Source organism: Epinephelus lanceolatus, chromosome 6, assembly GCF_041903045.1.
Source record: "Epinephelus lanceolatus isolate andai-2023 chromosome 6, ASM4190304v1, whole genome shotgun sequence".
In the NCBI taxonomy this organism is placed as follows: domain Eukaryota; kingdom Metazoa; phylum Chordata; class Actinopteri; order Perciformes; family Serranidae; genus Epinephelus; species Epinephelus lanceolatus.
Window position 1 is genome coordinate 35,810,334 of NC_135739.1, and position 16,071 is coordinate 35,826,404.

At 40.1% G+C, this 16,071-nt stretch overlaps 1 protein-coding gene across 1 annotated transcript in view; it reads left to right on the forward strand.

Annotated features, from left to right (window-relative positions):
- The window catches only part of LOC117254150 (BMP/retinoic acid-inducible neural-specific protein 3-like), a 47,524-nt gene that overhangs the window by 20,347 nt on the left and 11,106 nt on the right, over positions 1-16,071 (forward strand). The window contains exons 2-5 of the mRNA XM_078169022.1: positions 3,080-3,270; positions 5,229-5,419; positions 11,446-11,551; positions 12,836-13,072. Of these exons, the coding sequence (XP_078025148.1) occupies positions 3,080-3,270; positions 5,229-5,419; positions 11,446-11,551; positions 12,836-13,072 (725 nt within the window). The remainder of the gene's footprint in view (positions 1-3,079; positions 3,271-5,228; positions 5,420-11,445; positions 11,552-12,835; positions 13,073-16,071) is intronic.

Genomic DNA, 16,071 nt, shown 5'->3' on the forward strand with positions numbered 1-16,071 from the left:
AGTCATTTATTCTGCTTATGTACTCAGCTTCATGCAAATTATGTACCTACATAATGTCAGTACATAAGAAAGAGAGAAGGTAACATCGCCCCTTACAGGCCCACTTCCTCTACCTTAGAACTGGGCAACCTGATCTGACAGAGAAACATGAAATGACAACGACCTCTTAACATTGCAGTACCTGCTGGTGGCACGTAATCTGTTAAAATTACATGCTGGAACGGTCACAGTTTTAAACACAAGGTTAACGTTGTGAAACGGTCACAGTTTCATTAGGTTAAAGCACCAGAACTACTTGGTTAGGTTGGGAGTGGATCTACATTCCCAGGGTCCTATGTAGGGCTGTCAAAATTGCTCAAAAATGACGATCGAATATTCCTTCTAAAAATAACTCATAAGGTCGAACCATTCAAATTTTTTTGTTTTCGCATTATGTCCACAAGAGGGCAAACTAATACAAGGAAACATATTTGTATATGTATTAATACAAGGAAACATAACTATCCATCCATCCATCTTCTAACCGCTTCATCCTCTTGAGGGTTGCGGGGGGGCTGGAGCCTATCCCAGCTGACGTTGGGCGAGAGGCAGGGTACACCCTGGACAGGTCGCCAGACTATCACAGGGCTGACACATAGAGACAGACAACTATTCACGCTCACATTCACACTTACGGACAATTTAGAGTTATCACTTAACCTAGTCCCCAATCTGCATGTCTTTGGACTGTGGGAAGAAGCCGGAGTGCCCAGAGAGAACCCACGCTGACACGGGGAGAACATGCAAACTCCACACAGAAGGGCTCCCACGCCCGGGATCGAACCGGCAACCCTCTTGCTGTGAGGCGACAGTGCTAACCACCACACCACTGTGCCGCCCCGGAAACATAACTACTTGTGGGTATTTATATTTCAACATAAACGTCTTTGAAAACATTTACATACCTACACATTAAAACACATAAAACAATTATCTATAACATTACGTTAGAAACGACCGCCGACCTCTTGCTCGCCCCCCCCCCTCTGACCCGTAAGGCCATACTGCTCGCGGAAGCGCTGCGAATAGCCTCGAAGCGAAGCCAGTTTCCTTTCGAAGCCCATATTAACCGATTGTGTAATCCACACTGGCTGCGCTGCGCAGCTGTAGAAAAGTGCAGCTCCGTGGCCGGCTCTGGTCGATTTTCTGCGCGAGCCGCGAGCAAATGTGTCAAGCCGGGTGACGGAGACAACAGCTGGGAGCAGAACTGCTTGTCAACCAGCATGGGGAAATGCGCGTCTGATGTGAACGGAAGTGCTCCGGCTCGTGCGAGAATTTCGGTGCGCTGCGCTTCACAGCACCTCCGCGGGCGGTGTGGCCTTATGCAGTGCCTTCAGTGCAGCGGCCCAGGCCAACGCCCACTCGCAAAGATGACAGCTGCGGTGGTGGGTTTTTTTTCTCCACAATCGAATATCAATTTTCACATTTGAAGGTCCATTTTTTTTTTCAAATTCGAATTTAAATTCAAATTTAGAATATTCGTTGACAGCCCTAGTCCTATGTTCCCAAGTTCTGTTAACACAAATTAACACTCCTGTTGTGTTCATGACACTTTCTTGTCACTGTCTGTTAAAATAGATTTGATTGATTCTGCATATCAGTACATAAGCCATATCAGACAAAGAGCCAATATATAAAAATTTAAGTTTAAAAATTGATGAGTTAGAGTGCATGTGAAGGCTTTGGACCCAGCTATTTTTCTAACACTAACCAGTTTGGAGATGTGAAAAGTCAGTTGTTATGGATATCTTACCTTAACCGGACCTTTGACCTTTTCCCTACCCTTAACCTGTTTAGAAATTGGAATAACACCTGGCTTCTTTACGACCCCAAGCCCCCTTCTATTTTCCCTTAATTGGTTAGTTTTTATTTTTCAAATAAGTTATTGTCATAACAGTTGTTTCAATTATTGGGCTGTAATTAATTGTGGAACTTTTCTCCTAACAGACAGAGCAATTATATTTAGACAAAGTCCTGTGCCAATACAATTTCAACACTCTCAGAGTCATAATTTCAGTCCCCTTACATAACCCATGTTGTATTAAGCAAATACAGAGCTGGGAAGCATATTTTTCAGAATTCCATTATGTGCTATATAAAGCTGGGGAACATAGGACCCTGGACCCTGGACCCTGGAAATGTTCTTCATTTATTTCTCTGTTTTCTACTTTACATAGGGACATAAGTGCATCACATAATCATGTCGTTACATTAGGTAGTTACATCACGATGTGTGATGGAGTAACCAATAGGTACACAGGTAAATTAAGTTAAAAAGTGTCAGTGCTGACTCTTGGTCTCACACTGGATATGAACAGTGGTCCTTTGTTTGACCTGTGCACCACTCCGACCACCTCCCTATGTGAACTCTAACTCTTTATACCACCTATGGGGTCCGAACATTAACCACCGCTCAGTGGGGGACATTGTTGAACTTGATTTGCTTGTCCACTACGACAAAGAATCCCTATTGACTTTCCATTGGCATTGTTTCCGTTGTGCCAGCAGGTGATTTTAGCTCACTATGTGCCACCACCACATAATGCATTGTTATAAGGATGTGGTCATTTCATGTAATTCTGTTACATCAGGGGGTCAGTTGGTCAGGCTGCACTATGGCTGCTGTAATTATTATTTTCATTATGCATTAATCTGTTGATTATTTTCTGAGTAATTATCAAAGCCTTTAGTTTATTCAGTGTTTAGAGTCTGGGAAACTCTAATCACAAATTTCAAGTTCCCAAGGTGATGTTTTTAAATTGCTTGTTAGGTTCAACCAACAGTCCAAACCCAAAGATATTCATTTTACAATGAATAAATAAATAGAGAGAAAGCAGCAAATTTTCCCATAAAAGAAGCTGGGACCAATGTGAGGCATGTTTGGTGCATAAATTAGTACTTTAAGTAATTATTAAAATGTTCTGCCACCTTTCAGTTATTTCCCCAGTTATCCCAACCACATTCTTAACCAAACTCCACCATTAATGAAGTGTATACTTACAGTGTTTTTTTGTTTCTGTGTTTGTTTTTTTCCCTTTAGGGAGTTTGGGAGATGGAAGGTGAACAACTTGGCTGTGGAAAGAAGAGATTTCTTAGAGTCTTCGTTACCTCTGACTCCTGAGTTCATCAGGAACATTCGACTCTTGGGCCGCAGGCCCACAACCCAGATGATCACTGACAATCTGATAAGGAAGTATGGGACTCACTTCCTGTTGTCAGCTACACTGGGAGGTAAACACAAACAGTAGTTTTACAGACTATACGTTGATTATATTGTTAAGATTTCTCTATCATGGCATACATCAACAACCAGTATTTTGTTGTTGTTTTTTCATTTAGAGTCTTGTATTCTAGCTCTGTGTGTTTGCAATATCAATAACAAAGGTGGCACATTAAAACAAAAAAAAAAAAAAACAAAAAAATCATAGTAATCCTTGGAACAATGGGTCCTTGATTTCAGACAGGCGTAGACAAAAACAGTCCTCTCATTTTAGTGGGCAACCGTCAATTTTGCTGGATGAAATGTTTACCATTGCTGGCAGATTGTTATCATCTGATTATGTAGCCAGCTAAACAATTAAGATTTATTGTTGATCTGTCTTTCGTTGATTTTGTGATGTTTCAACTGACTTGATTGAAAATGACAACCCTGCAATAATAGCTACATAGATGATAATCATACTAACTCAGTACAGCAAGTATGCAAAAAAGGACCAAGGTAAAGACAACATTCTCACCCACTGATGATTCATGTAGACACAGAAATTAAGGAGAAGTACTGTTACTTTGTTCCAGTTTGAGAAAAAAATAGATTTTAGGATTTACTTCTTTCCCAGATGTATAGGCTTTAGTCAAGTATACAATTTGTGTTGATAAAAGCTTTTAGAGTTTGCTATCCCGGGCGTTGCATATGGAAAACAGATGGCCATAGCACAATAACTCAGCCACAGTAAGTAACTGAATAACACATCATAGCTAAATAATATGCCACTGGCAACACAGATATTGCTCTGAAGAGATGTATGAATACATGTAAAAGCCTGTGTACTGTAAAACCTCCATTCCCCGTCACAATCACCCCATTTTTGGTTTTCAGCAGTGTGATGAATGGACAAGCATTAATGGTCCTCTTAGTGAAGAAAAAGAAGGGGGGAAAAACTCATTTAAGATGCCAGAGAGGTCCAGGCGAGTCTTGCAAAGCTGATTTGCTTTTACAGAGCAACACTTGTCAATTATTTTAGACCTGACTCCAGGATTCAAAAAGGTCGCTGTTGTGAGTGGCTGCATATAATGCAACCCTACCAGCTGCCTGAGCTGATGCAGCCCCTCACTCTGGCTCCCAGCCAGCACTTAGTGGTATGAAGAGAGGGGAATGAGGAGTTTGCCTTGGATTGTTGCCAGAGATATGCCTCCATGGTTCTGAATGGATTGCCTCTGTGTTCGGAAACATATGGACTTAATGAAATTAATAAATAGATTGTGATATTAAGAGGGTGCCCTTCAGCAGCTGAGGAAGAAAGGCATTGGGCAGAGAAATGGCCCTGAAGCATTAACACTGCATTATGATGAGGAATATGATGTGCAGTGTCTTGGGGACTATCAAGCAAAGAGTGTGCCGCGCTGCAGCCCCTAGACTTATGAAGTACTGATTGCTATGATCCGTGGTGATGGATACAGGGTGACGTGGCTTATCCTAATTGTGGTCAAGTGTCTTTGTGCTTCAGAGGCTCCCGCACAGCTACTCCTGTGCTCTTAACCGCCTTGTATTCAGGGCATGTGTCTCTCCCAGAGTGGAGCAGGTGGCAGGTTTTAAAATTGTTTTAAATTGTAGATTAATTGGAATAAATTCAAAACAAAAGAGGTATCATGAGCCGGCATGAAAAGAGTGCCAGATGCACACACTCAGACCTCATTAACAGAAAATCCAAGTTAAAAGGTCTGATATAGTTGGCACACTTTTTGATTGACAAGTGATTTGCAGGAATGCGGTGCATAAACACCTCAGAGACGAGTGCTCAGCACCAAAGATAGAGACAAACACCAGAAATCACTTAAACACTTAAGATATTACCTCTTTGATTTTATGTCAGAGAAGCGCACCTCAGCTTTCGAGAAGCCATTAATAGATAATGTGCACACCCAGTCCCTTTCCAAAAAGTATGGTCCAATAAGATTATGTTTCTGTGCAGGAGAAGAGGCCTTGACGATATTTGTGGACAAGAGGAAACTGAGTAAGAAAGCAGAGGTGAGCGATTACTCGGGTAACTCCTCCACTGTGACTCTGGAAGCTCTGCACCAGCTGGCTGCCTCCTACTTCATCGACAGGGAGAGCACTCTGCGTAAGCTGCACCACATCCAGATCGCCTCCACTGCCATCAAGGTAATGCCTCCGTATCGCTATTGTTGAGTTCTTGGGGGTGCACTCACAGCCTAATGCATTGGTTGTCAAAGATTCAATCTTCTTTAATCTTCCATCAGCCTTAAAATCAAGTCAGTATTGTTACATATGACATTAAGCTGTGATGGTAAACAGCTTCAGGACTGGTTGTCTTGGTAGATTACTGTCTCTCCTACTCCTTTAGCAGCCTTTTCTTTGGCCTTCTTTGGCAGCCTTAGCTTGCCTTTGTTCCTTTTTGTCAAATTCATACAAAACTAAATGTTTTGCATGCAAATTTTGCAAATTAAGTTATATCGCTAAAGCCAAACTATGACCATTTATTTTCTGAAAATCAGATAAATTTGAACATCAAATATCTACAGTGACCACTGGAGACATTTGGCCAAATCACTTTCAAAATAGCGGTCAGGTCACAATGCTCACAGACTTCAAATAAGCAAAGTAGCAAAATTATGTAAAGTTTGGATGTAATAAAGCAAAGTATAGATGATCAAATTACACGGGAGTTGGTATTATGAATATTAAAAAAAAAAGCTCTCCACAAACAGGGGAAGTATTTTCTTTAACAGCGGAGAGCAAGTGCTTTATTCTAAGAAGCCTGGAATCACAAACATAAGACCTTGTGCTCTTGTCTCTTTTCTATGATTTGCTAAAAAGCAGCAGTCTGGCTTTGATTGTAAACACGAGAATGCACAAAATCACGGTACATTATTTCTGGGTTTAAGGATTTAAGATTTACCTCTCACTGCCAAGAGGAGCTGCTAACATGGGAAGCTGCCCGGAGAAGCTTCTTATGAAACCCTTCTTTGAAAGAGAGCAAAGCACAATTACCATAGCTGGAAGTGACATGATGTGATATTCTGCCCGATACTAACTACATTAGAACTATATCAGAAGCATTTAAATATATGGTGCTTTTGGTTTGTAAATAGGACAGTATGAAGAACACCCATGGTACAATAAATGCCCCAAATTTTGTGTTTCACCACAGTCCATCGGTAATTATATGGACATAGTGACAATATATTTTGTCTTTGATAACCAGATTGCAATGCAATTCCCTGCAGGTCATAATAAATATATTAATACAAAAGTTCAAAATATACTTACTTTATTATCATCATTATCATAACTTTTCATTTATTCACTTTATTTAACCCATGTTTAATGAGGCAAGTCCCATTGAGATCAGCAGTCTTTTTTTCAAGGGAGACCTGGTAAAGATAGCAGCATAAGCACAAGCATCAATTACCACAATAAAAAAAAACATAGAAGATATACAGTAACATGATGAAATATTAAAATACCCATGCACATTAATAAGTGCCAACTAAGTCATTCAACCTTGTACTTATGAGAGCTTTAAAATCAGACAGAGGGACCATTTCTTGGAGTTTCAAATCTTTTTGAAGGCCATTCCAAGTGAGGGGAGCAGAGCATATAAAAGCTTACTTTCCCAGCTCAGTCTGTGCACTGGGAACAGACAGCAAGACTAAATCTTGAAATCTTAGACTATAACTACAGTCAGATCATAACCTCAGTCAATTTTTGAAGGGAGTTGACTGAGCCTACAAAAGGTCAAAGATGGCCAAAAAGCCCTGGAGTAAAGTGTACAGTGATGAGTGAGTGGTTTACAAGTTATAACAAATCTCAGTGCATTATTATATGCAGCATCAAACATGTGCAAGTGCTGTGTAAATACACCCATGTACAACAGATCACCATAACCCAGAGCCATTAAAATTTAGCAGACACCAGTCTTCATCTAGCCTCAAAGGAAAAGCAAGACTTATTTTTGAAATAAAACCTCAACAGCTTTCAAAGAAGATTATCAATTTGAGGTTTAAAAGAAATGGAGTTATTAAGGCAAATACAAAGATATTTGTAACACAATACAACTTCTAACTTCTCTCCCTGAGCAGTAGTACAATCAGGACTGTTCACAGGCTTCCTCCTAGCATTTGAGAAATGCAAGAAATGCATCACCTTAGTGTTATCAACATTTATGATCAGCTTTAGTTGTGAAAGCTGAATCTGGATAAAATTAAAGACAGCCTGCAATTTAGCCACAGACTCTGTGATGGAGGAACTGGTACAATAATTACCATATCATCTGCATAAAAAAATAATTTGGCACCGTCTAAGGTTTTACCAAGACTATTATTTAAAATGAAAAATAACAGTGGACCTAAGACAGAACCCTGAGGTACACCATTACAAGCGTTTAGCCAGTTAGAGGTGAGCCTATCAAATTGGACATACTGAGAACTTTCTGAGAATTAATTCACAAATCAGTCAGATATACCAATACTAGTTAATCTCTGTATCAAAAGATGTTCAACAGAATCAAAACCTTTTAACAGGTCAATAAATAAAGCGACACAGCTCTGCTTCTTACCATTACATAACAAGAAAGAATGCTACTAAATTAAAAGAAGTATCAATGAAATGATAAATATCATTAAGGAGTACTGCACTTAATAGATAAAGTGAGTCTTGAAATACATAGGTATGTTTAAAATTCTGTAATCACTCTGTATACCAGTTAATCTCTATGTGCAGTGCACATACTGTTCATTGGAGAGTATCAATTTTTATTTCAATTTCAAAGTTAAAATTTGTATTGCTTTCAGGTGTAATTCTCTAAAAGTCATACATGTTAATGATTTCCTTGCTATGATACAACGATAACAGTGATGAAAATAAAGTGGAAGATGATGGTTTTTATCGGCTTGCTTGTGATGAGATATGATCTCCAGCTACCGTGAGCACATCAGGTCTGGAGGAAGCTTTGTGATGAGCACATATGGTGAGGGGAAGATAAATGAATCTTGTGAAACACAGCTCGCGACAGGTTTCTGCCTCTGGTTGGCACCTTCAGGCAGCATGGGGTTAATAGGGCTACGGAGCGGAGGATGACCCTTCTTTCTGCCTTTTTCATTCCTCGGAACACAGCGGTAGCTGGCTTGTGAAGTGTGGCTTTCTCTGCTGTAGCGGAACATGAATCAGACTCCCTGTACTATATCAAAGCTCTGTCCTCTCACTACATTGTGTGCAGGGAGGGCTGGGTATTTCTTTTGCAGCTAAGGTGGGCGCATCAGAGGTGCAGAGGCAGATGCTTTTGTCTGTTTCATTTCTTGGGAATTAGGGTTTCTTTCTGTAGCTACAGAGAGGAAGAGAAGAAGAGAGAGTGCGCTTTCATGCTCCAAATGCAGTCATCTGGCGTAACTGACAGGTAGGAAGTGGGAAGAGGTGAGATTCACCTCCATCACTGGTAGGAAGTGAGTCAAAGGAGTGGCACATTCCTCCACACTCGTGCATCATTTCCACGAGGCGTTGACCCACACAGCGGCGGAACTGATACAACTAAGCAGTCCTCTGCATGAATTTAAAATCAAACAAGTTGAAGAATGAATAAGAAAGGGCTGGCGAGGCAAAGACCCCCCTGCTGTCTTCATGCAAAGAGGAAATTGAAGCTCATTTTGGAGAAAAAGCCTGTTACTGTTGTGGTGTGGTGGGGATTGGCTGTGGAAATTTGGACTCTCTTAAAGAAGTCACGGCCCAGAGCAGAGTCTGTGATCAGGTCGGCTTGTTTGTACAATGAATAATGACTCCAGTTGTTCCAGAGCGTTGGGGATCACTTTTGTTACGATTTGAGAATTTCATGGACTGAATCGATGGTGATATCCCCACCTGACTCAGGCAATATTTGCCAGTTGGTTTGCACACAGTGATGAACAAGGCGACAGGCTTGAACGAGGAAACAGCAGGAGTCTCTGGTTTCATATTTTTGTCTTGTGGGCAGCCTCTCGATTTTATTGTGTTCTCATTATGGCAGAGAAAAACATTTTTGTGTTCCCCCGTCAGACTCGATCGATCATTGTTTGGAGTCTTGCATTGTAGATAGACGGTTAAGATGGTCATCTGTGATCACACTCAAACCAAACTATATTTTGTAAGGCATATTTCTGGTAAGGAACACCAAACAGAGGAATAAGAAAGTAGTGTGTAACTGCCACAGCAATACACTTAAGACAGAAAAACACTCACTAAGTGAAGTGTCTATATACTTACACACTCATAAGCTTAAAACCTAAAAGAAATAAAAAACACAAAGGGACAGTTCATCCCAGAATCCAAAATACATGTTTTTACTCGTACCTGTGGTACTATTTATCGATATAAACTGTTTTGGCTATAGAGATTGAGGTTGATCTGACTCATAGACTTTGGTGAGCACGCAGCCTGTCACTCAAAGCGGTCGCATCCTTAGATATACGTAACTTTAAGCCTTGACAAAGTGCAAATGGATGAGTTATATAAAAATTAACCTCTTGTACAGTTGTCATGAATGGGAAAATTACCTATAGAGACCAAAACCGTCTCAATTTTGGAGCCAGCCTCAAGTGGCCATTTGAGGAACTGCAGTTTTTGGTGTTTCTGCATTGGCTTAATTTTTCAGCCCTGGAGGTTATTGCTGCACTACACCACTTATATAAAATGACAGTTGTCTGCTAATGTGTCTACTGCCCTCTAGTGGCACGAAATAATTTAATGTGATTCATAAAGTTGGAATACATCTCAACCTCTCTGGCAGGCTACCTCAAGAACCAGGATCATAAATAGTAAAAATGTATTTTCCAGTATGTGCTAACAGTATAGAATAAAGAATAAAACAGAATTACTCATCCACTGCATGCGGCAATGATCAAAACTTTCTTCTTCCTGTGCTTCTCTTGCTCCCACTGTGCAGTTTGAGTGAGTCAGTGAAATACTTTTAGCACTGGAGCACCTAAACTTGGAGTTCACATCATGAAATAAAAATGAAAATATACCAAAGAAAAGCAAAAGTCTTCCACATAACTCCAGCCTTTGCTTCATTCCCTCAAACAACCATGTGCCAAGATACAGGTGGCCAATAATGTCCTATTAAGTATTTTTTAATATAGCAGAATGTATCTACAGTGAATAGCAGATGCTATGCAAAGCGGAAATTGAATGCTCTGCACATCAGTCAATGTTTGCCATATGGCATATCATATGGCATATCAAATAATTCCTTATAAGGATTCAATATGCATGTTGTCTGAAACCCAGGGTTGTATCTCATTTCCTCACATTCATATCAGCATTAAAATCCCTCATGAGGGAAACAAGGGATTTATAATGTGATATGAATATTATTGTTGAAGAATTGCACTCAAATTATCTTCATTTTCCTTTTCTCATTCACAGAGGATATTTATTCTTCCTCTCACAAACCCCTTTCTTCTGGATTAGGCTTTTGATTAAAGAGCCCCATACTGAGTTTTCACTTCCCTGCAGCACTGGCCTCATATAAGTTCCCAAGCCCTTCAGCCCTCTATGATTGTGTTACTGATCGACTGACCCTCATTGTCTTGCCTCATCCATCTGTCACTTTACACCAACTGTCCTCTGACAAGCCTGACCAGGACAAATCGCTGAACAAAATATGGTGTCACAGAACCACAAAGAGAGAAAAATGAGAATCAGTTAGATGCTCTGCACCGTGTCACAGCAAGAAAAAGGAGAGCGCTGAAATAAGATCTCTTCTTGCAAATGAAGTGAAAAAGGATGCTTTGCTGGAGCTGCTTTGTGGCAAAGGTCAATCGAAAATGTCTTCAATCAGTGACTAGACAAAAAAAGAAGCGTGTAGCATTCTTGCAGATAAATGAGTGCAGCACTCTTACAGCAATTTAGAGGAATCTAAATGAGCTTACCCCAGTTTTTCGTTTCTTTCACATTCACAATTGATTATGTAGAAAGTGCTTTATTTAAACAGAAGAGAGAAAGCCACTTATGTTACACAAAGCACATTTTCTGTGGGTCCCTTCACACTAATTTTGTATCTGACATTCAGAAGTACTCTTAAATATAGTAAAAATATAAAAAGCAAAAATAAATAGTAAAAATATATAACTTAACCATGTTCTAAAATGGATGCTGCCGAACATTTATAAATGAGCTGTTTATTTGTTGTTGCCCAGGTGACAGAGACCCGCACAGGTCCTCTCGGATGCAGTAACTATGACAACCTCGACTCTGTTAGCTCTGTGCTGGTTCAGAGCCCTGAAAATAAAGTCCAGCTGCAAGGTTTGTTTGATTTTTACTACGTTTATTGAGCTTGTCATGATAGGTTTTTACAAATTATTTTGAAAATTATAAGCACGAGGGAAAATAAACATCAGTACAGTTCAGAATTGTAGATGTTATTAAAGGGGCCCTATTATGCCTTTCTTTATATTCTGTCATGTACAGTATATGATGTCACAGTGTTGAATGCTCACATGAAATGTGGCCTATGTTAAAATATTTAAGTAAATGTATGTAAAAGTAAAACATGTAAGCAGAAACCTCAGCCTTCAGACCTTTCTGAATACCCTGTTTTCAACATTGTTTTCTATTTTCCAGACAAGCTGACATCAGCTCTTTATAGATACTTTATATGTCAGCAGGCATGCTACTGCAAGTGTTCACGTTACCTAACCTGCACTGCTACATCTAGCAGCATGTTGCAATGTGAGGAAAACATGTTATCTTGGTTGCCAGTGTTGGTAATTTCTCCCTAATTTCAAATCATATTCCTGTTGGAGCATGTCCGGTTGTGAAGGTTTTGGTTTAGAAGCTTTTCTTGGTGATTTTTCATTGTAGAAAGATCATCTATAGTCAGGTACAGTCATACACCGGCTGCAAGTACACTGCTACATGTAGCTACATGCTGATGTCAGGGAATCGTGTAAACTTGGTCGCCAGTGTTTTTAGTTTCTCCCCAGTTTCAGATCAGGTTCCTGCTGGAACATGTCAGGCTGTGAAGACTTGAGTTTAGAAGCTTTTATTGGTGACTTTGCACGGTAGAAAGTGCTGCCACAGTCAGTTACAGTCATTTTCTAGCTGCAAGTTCAAGGCTACTTGTGGCTACATGTTAACATAAGGGAATCATGTAATCTTGGTTGCTGATGTTGTTAATTTCTCCCTTCATTCAGATCAGATTCCTGCTTGAACGTGTCTGGCTGTGAAGATTTTGGTTCAGAAACATTTAGTAGTTATTCCTCAAATTAGAAAGTGCTGCTAATTTTTTGCGTTACAGTTATTACCCCTGAGATAGTTTGCGGAGGAGGTCTTAAAGAGACAGACACTAAAATGGAGAGTTTCAGGCACAGGATGAATACAGGTGCTCTAGCACAGGCAGTGTTTTTTGAACATTTAAGCATGTAATTTTTTCAGTAAAAACCCAAAATAAAATTATGAACCTGAAAATGAGCATATTAGGTCCCCTTTTAGTTATAAGCTCAGCCAGCACTATATTGCCACTGCACTGTCACTCCCCTGTCAAGTTCACACTTCGATAAAGGCAATAAATCTGGCTTGGTTTTACAGGCTTACAGGTGATCCTACCAGACTACTTGAGAGAAAGTTTTGTGCAGGCTGCTCTCAGCTACATAGCCTGTAATGGAGAGGGTGAATTTGTCTGCAAGGACAATGACTGCTGGTGCCATTGTGACCCCAAGTTCCCAGAGTGCAACTGTCCCTATATGGACATCCAAGCCATGGAGGAGAGCCTGGAGAGGATCACAGAGACATGGGAGATGCTCTATAAGGAGTTTGAAGAATCTGGTAAGAACGCCCTCTGGATAATGATGGATTTTTACTCTGTTTCATGTTGCATGCCTCATCCTAAATGCAGGAAAATCAACTTTTAGAGTATAAATCATTCATATGAGAGGGAGTGAGGATGAATTCAAGTGTTTTATCTGCACCGTTAAATCAGAGTGAAGTTCTTATATGTATGTTCCTCCCTATTCTATGATTTATAGGTGAACTATAATAGCTGGTTGTGAATCCTGGGTCCTGGAACACTATCTGCATAAAGGAAATTAACAATGCGACAGGACTGGATTAAAAAAAAAAAAATCAACAGCTTTCGGCTCAGGTAGTTTACAATATGTCTAGAGCACATTAATCAGCTATAAAACCCATTTATTGCCAGTCCAGCTTTTCATTTCACCGGGGAAACAGAGTTTAAACGGAAGCTCTTAGCATAATGTTTGGTTATTATTGCTGTGCTCGGTCACCCTGCCTTGGTGATTATTACTCAGGTGAAATCAAAATGGCTGTCTTTTTTTTCCACTCCTCAGATTTGGCTGAAATATCCCTAAGTGCAATTACTTTCAAAGTTTATGTTTTAATAGCTGGGTGTGAAGTGAGGGCAGGAGCGTGCCCAGAATGCAGACACTCGCAAGAGTCATAAATGTGTCCTTCACCGAGGGATATCACAGATTTCTAGCTCGCTGCTTTATCAGCAAAGGAAGATGCCAGGAAGAGGTCTAACCCTTGAAAATCAAAGAGTGATGCCTTCTTACTCCCAGTGCTATTGTTAACCTTGAAGCAAATGGCGACTTAAAGGGATAGTGCACCCAAAAATGAAAATTCACCCATTATCTACCCACCCATATGCCGATGGAGACTCAGGTGAAGTTTTACAGTCCTCACAACACTGCAGCTCCAACTGCCTCTCTGTGCACCCTGTTCATGTGTGCACACTTGCGCGCGAGACCAGCGAAAGCACGTGAACACACGTGAACGTGGTGCCCATGTCTTACGGTCTCGCGCAAGCGCGCACACGTGAGCTCAGTGTACAGAGAGGCAGTTAGAGCTACAGGCTACAATGAGGCTAAAAACAGAGTTCAAATGACGTTTTTCCAAACAACTTTTTATGTCGCGGCTTCAGGACACTTGGATCACTACGGTCGAGCAGTATGGAGATATGTTGTGGATTCAATTATGTGTTTTTGGACGTTTGAATCTTGGGCACCGTAAGCCTCCATTAGGTGGAGTTGTGTTGCTAACTCCTCTCCCCTTGGATCTCCGCAAGTGTTGTGAGGACTCTAAAACTTCACCTGAGCCTCCCTCATATGGGTGAGTAGATAATGCCTGAATTTTCATTTTTGGGTGCACTATCCCTTTAACAGGACATAACAGAATCAGAAATCCAAACAGTTACCTTTTGTTTTATTCATACATTGTTAGGACTATCTGTAGCTTATTATTACAATACGTGACTGTTGAATTCACACTAAATATAATTCGGTTATGTCATCATATCATATCATCAAAAGTCATTATATTTTTCAAATCAAACATTTTAAACTCAAATAAAATGATCTTATATGATATCTTAAGTACAGTGTTGCAATGTTATAGGAGAAAAGTGTGTGAAGAAGATTCACCTTTGAAGCTGCAGTGTGTAACTTAAAAATTAACTTTGTGTCATATTTACGGAAACTGTCACTTTATCCATCCAATTCTTATTCCTAAGTCATCAAATACCTCCCCTTTGTCAGAGGTTTCGGTGTCAGACACTGATGCCTTAAGGCACCTTTCCCAGTCGTATGATACGCCACCAGGTGGCATCAGTCTGCAACACTGTAATATAAGGAGCCGGAAAATCCCTATAGGGCAGGCGGGAGGGAAGGTGGTTGGGTCCAATAAACCCAGGACTTTTACCCAGGAGGCTGCTGTTCATTTGCTATGTGAGTGTTGAGCCAAACCGTAATGGTTTTTTTTTCGAAACCTAGCCGCATGCTTTTGTTGTACAAGGAAATAAAATATAAATATGAGGTTTTTATCTCAGTTTTAAATATTGTGAAAAGACACAATCCATGAAACAAGCGTAAATTGACACAGCTTCCAGAACATCAACAACAGAAGAACCAGAAGATACCATGCGTGTCACAGTCGTCATAGACGTCAAAGTCCACTGACAGAATGATATCTGACGTTGTTGGGTTGCTATATCCTGAAAGTAGTACGTGAGACAGGTAATCTGTAAAAACAAACAAAACGAACATTGTAGTGCACTTAATGACATCTGCTAGAACTCACCATGGCTTACCGAAAACAACCAGTTAGAGCCAAGAAGTTTCTAATGCAGCTGTCAATCATGTCAATCACTGCTTATGAGTGTAAGTCATTCTCTCAAACTAGGCAGCGATGTTCAAATATGAATCAAGATTCTGTTACTGTATTGTATATTTCTCAGCTCAAATGTTTTCAGAATTTTTTTAGTGTACTGTTTAGCTGTAAAATGAGAAAGTTTGTGACCTGGCTGCCACGTTGAAAACAGTTGAGCCAAAACCAAGCAACGCCCACTGGCCACAGTTGCTCCAGCCAGGGAAATATTATCTAAAATAACTTTACTCAAAGTAACTTACTTAGAATAAGCAAAACTATCTGCCAATGGAACAGGAACATTTTACTTGCCAAGATTTTATTTTAAAACAAGTAAAAATATCTAATCTCAAAGAACCAACAGATCTCTTTAAACTAGTGCAGCCCTGGAGGGACTGGGAGGAAGAGATGGTGGGTCACAGTTGCAATCGGTCAAGGTAACGTATGATGTAAGACCTGTACAATAGTTCACATGACTCATAGTGTGTTCCCCAGATATGAAAAGCCCACTATCTTTGTTCTGTATTGTTTTTTGTTTGTAAGAATACATGATTGCTGAGCTGTAAGATTAACAATGAAACAGTGGATTCCATTATGTCATTATCTGCTCTTAATTTGTGAAGAGATGAAAAGGATAAGATGCTTAAAATAAGAATATCTGACTG